Source organism: Suricata suricatta, chromosome 3 (genome assembly GCF_006229205.1).
Source record: "Suricata suricatta isolate VVHF042 chromosome 3, meerkat_22Aug2017_6uvM2_HiC, whole genome shotgun sequence".
Taxonomy (NCBI): domain Eukaryota; kingdom Metazoa; phylum Chordata; class Mammalia; order Carnivora; family Herpestidae; genus Suricata; species Suricata suricatta.
The window spans coordinates 172938119-172941944 of record NC_043702.1 but is presented as its reverse complement, the minus strand read 5'-3'; the positions used below and the strand labels follow the sequence as shown (position 1 = coordinate 172941944).

General features: G+C 64.2%; 1 protein-coding gene across 11 annotated transcripts in view; it reads right to left on the bottom strand.

The window, feature by feature from the left end:
- The window catches only part of FCRL1 (Fc receptor like 1), a 17599-nt gene that overhangs the window by 6881 nt on the left and 6892 nt on the right, over positions 1–3826 (bottom strand). For all 11 annotated transcript variants that reach the window (XM_029935880.1, XM_029935881.1, XM_029935879.1 and 8 more), the window contains 4 exons: positions 3010–3282; positions 1686–1973; positions 1255–1533; positions 310–423 (listed from right to left, as the gene is read on the bottom strand). In XM_029935880.1, the coding sequence (XP_029791740.1) occupies positions 310–423; positions 1255–1533; positions 1686–1973; positions 3010–3271 (943 nt within the window). In that variant the 5' untranslated portion in view covers positions 3272–3282. The remainder of the gene's footprint in view (positions 1–309; positions 424–1254; positions 1534–1685; positions 1974–3009; positions 3283–3826) is intronic.

The following is a 3826-nucleotide window of genomic DNA, read 5'->3' as shown; positions in this document are numbered from 1 at the left end:
GCAGGTCTGCAGGGTGGAGGCTGGGGGCAGGTCTGCAGGGGGTGAGGCTGGGGGCAGGTTTGCAGGAGGGAAGCTGGGGGCAGGTCTGCAGGGTGGAGGCTGGGGGCAGGTCTGCAAGGGGGAGGCTGGGGGCAGGTCTGCAGGGGGGAGGCTGGGGGCAGGTCCGAGGCGGGAGGGGGCTGGGAGCAGGTCTGCGGGCAGGGCGGCCAGCAGGACATATCCATCCCTCGGTGTATGCGTCGCTGGCCCAGCCTGTGCCCATGAAACCAAGGTCACGGTAACAAAATACCAGCCTCTGTAAACACTAACCGAGTCTTCTCTTGAGCCCGTAGCAACAAAGGGCCAGAATGGTGGGACCCAGGACACCCAGGAGCCCCTCGAGGATTCCCGAGGCGAGAAGTTCTTTCCTGTCCTCCGTGAGCACTGAAGGGAGAGGTCAACGCGTGAGCTGCCGCGCTGGGCGGCTGCCCTTGGAGAGCAGACACCTCGACTGTGGGCTGAGGCCAAGGTCTGCACTTCCTGGGTGGGGGAGGGGGCAGCGGGCCGGACTTCTGATCCAGGAAGCTGCAGCTCATCCCTGGAGGAGAGGCCCCAGCCCGCCTTCCCTCTGCACCCTTCAGATACACCCCCAGGGTGGCACCGCCCACAGAGGGCCCATTGCTGCTGCACAAGGGCCAGAAATACGGGGGGGGGGGTAGGGAAGGGGGGGTCAGGAGAACTTCCTGGGAGGCAAAGCAGGAGACTCTTAACTACAGAGAACAAACTGAGGGTCCCCGGAGGCAGGTGGGTGGGGGGATGGGCTAAATGAGCCATGGGCATCAAGGAGGGCACTTTTTGGGAGGAGCACTGGGTGTCACCAGTAAGAGACGAATCACCAGGGGCGCCTGGGGGGCTCAGTCAGTCAAGCATCTGACTTCGGCTCAGGTCATGATCTCACGTTCGTGAGTTCGAGCCCCACGTTGGGCTCTGTGCTGACAGCTGGGAGCCTGGAGCTGCTTCGGATTCTGTGTCTCCCTCTCTCTCTGCCCCTCGAACCACTCATTCTCCCTTTCCCTCTCTCTCTCAAAAATAAACATTTAAAAATAGAATAAATAATTCTACCAATTAAAAAAGAAAAGACATGAATCACTGGTTTCTACTCCTGGAGACTACACTGTACGTTAACTAACTTGAATTTAAATAAAAATAAAAACAAGCTCTCCCAGGATGCGGCCAAGAGGGAGTGACGAGACAGCGCTACAGCCTGAGCTGCACCTGTGACTCTGAGCGGCACCGCCTCGCTGCGCCGGGCCCCCAGGCCGTTGTCGGCCTCGCAGGAGTAGTTTCCAGAATGTTCTGCGGTCAGAGAGAGGTTGAAGGACACTCCTCCTCCAGAGGGGGCGGAGCTCCTTCCCAGGGTGACGTTCTTGTGATAAAACCGGTACAGGATGGGGGGCGAGCCCCTCGGGGCCTCGCAGCGAAGCTCCAGCACGTCCCCCTCCTCGGCCTGGGCCCCGGGCGCCCTGATGGTGAGGACGGGGCGGGACACTGGAACTGGGGGAGACAGGGGGCCGTCAGAGAGCGTCCTCACACCGCGGCGGGCTCAGAGTCCCAGCCCAGGGAGGCCCGGCCTCCTTAACTCCCTCGGGGTGCCCCGGGGGAAGGGGGCCCCAGCCCGCGGGCCGCTGGAGGGTCGCGGAACTTACTTCTGACGGTGACGCTCACCAGCTCACTGAGGCTGGGGCCGTGGCCGTTGTCAGCGGCACAGTAGTATCTGTCCGAGTCTCCGTCACTCACCGCCGGGATCTCAAACTTCGCGGCCAGAGAGCGCTGGGTCTTTGTTTGCAGGCTCAAACCCAGGGCCCCTTTGTACCAGAAGAAGGTGATGTCTCCCGTGCCCTGGGCGGCCTGGCAGACGAGCGCCAGCCTCTCTCCCTTCTGCACTTGCCCGCCGGGCGGCTGCGTCTCCAAGCTCACATTACAGACGGGGACTCCTACACACACACAACGTGACCCGGAGGGGTGACTGTCCTGGACACAAGGGCCTCGAGGAGGTCAACAGTTCTCACGGTTCAATGGCTAACGGTAGGGGGACATTTTGGGGGGGGGTTCGGCTGATTTGGGTCATCCTGACCAAGGCGGGCACTGGCGGGGTGACAAAGGCCATACTGCTCCCGCGCCCCCTCCCGCCCAGGACAGTGGGGCTCCCAGGCCCCTGGCGTCTCAAGCCCGCACGCTGCAGGCACAGCAGGAAGGCGGCCACGGTGCGGATCACAGACACAGCTGCCTGGGTTGAGTGCTGTTCTCAGTCTTTCTGTGTGTGCTTGATCCAAGTACTTAACTTCTCTGGGACTCGATTTCCCGTCTGCACAAGGGGCGGGTGAGGTGGCTGCCTCCCGCAGCTGGACCGAGGCCGACGCAGGGCCCGCGGCCCGCATTTCCGACCTGAGCTCCAGCCTCGCCAGGGCCCAGTTTTGAGCGGAGCGGGGAGAGCCGGCCCTCCGGAGGTCATCGGCACCCGCCTCCCAGCACCGAGGACGCATCTGTGACTGAGAACGGGGGAGGACGTCAGCGCGTCCTCCCTGACTCGGGGCAGCTTGGTTCAGAGTCCCAAAACACCGCCTCTCGTTTTCTCTCTCACAACCAAGCCCCACCTTCTCCTCCAAGAGCCTCCTGCACAAAGCCTCTTCTTACCGTGCGGGTGTGATTTCTCCTTGTCTGCGGCTCCCAGCAGCCACCCCCCACGGCCACACATTTCACCCCTCGCTGAGGGTGCTGCATGAGCCCTGGCTCCTGGAAATAGGGGCCGTGATCATGCAGCACTTTGCCCCCACTCTTGGGCACAGCGCGGGCTTCCTAAATACCCCTGTGCATGTCCGAGCGGAGTAGCGCGGATAAGGGAAGATCCCCCCCGGAGACAGGCTCAGACACACGGCAGACGTCTCTGTTCCTGCAGGAGCCCGGCCCCCGGGATCAGGGGACAGCCTCCTGCTCCCGTGTGTGCCCCCGGCCGCAGGCCCCCACACTCACTCTGCACCTGTATCTGGACCCTCAGGCTCCGGGTGACTTTGGATGCCATGGTGTTCCCTTCACACCAGTAGGACCCAGAGTCCTCCCTCCACACGGTGGGGAGCAGGAGCTCCGGGGACCTGCTCCAGCCCGGCCACAGGGCCCGGCCGTCTCTGAAGAAGCAGAACTCGAGGGGGACGTCCAGCTGCCGTGAAGGGGCCGGGGTGCTGCTGCAGGTCAGGGTCAGCGAGCTCCCCTCCACCGGCCGAGAGGGCCTGGCCATCAGGCGCAGAGCTGGAGAGAGGGGCGAGACACATATTTCAGGGCCATGGGGTTCGGAGTCCCCGGGAAGAGGCACTTTCTGTTCTTGGCATTTGAAACAGGCTTGAATAACCACCCAGTAGGGTGCAGAGCCCACCCCGCACCCTGGCACAGCCCCTGAGACCCTGCACTCTGGTGAGACCCCGCAGCCCACCCCGGTGCCCTGCCCCTAGCCCCCCTCACTGCACTCCAGTGCCCCACTCCCCCAGAGCCTATCCTGCGCCCGGGCACACCCCTGAGCCCACCCGGCACCCCGCACACCCCCCGAGACCACCCACACCCCAGCACACCCCCAAGACCACCCTGGTGCCTTGCCCCGAGCCCCCCCCCACTGCTCCCCGGCGCCCCCTCCCCTGGAGCCTATCCCACACCCCAGTGCACCCTCCCCTGGAGCCTATCCCACACCCCAGTGCACCCCCTGAGCCCATCCTGGTGCCCTGCTCCCAGCGCCCCCACCACACCCTGGCGCACCCTCCCCTGGAGCCCACCCCACACCCCGGCGCACCCCCAGCCCACC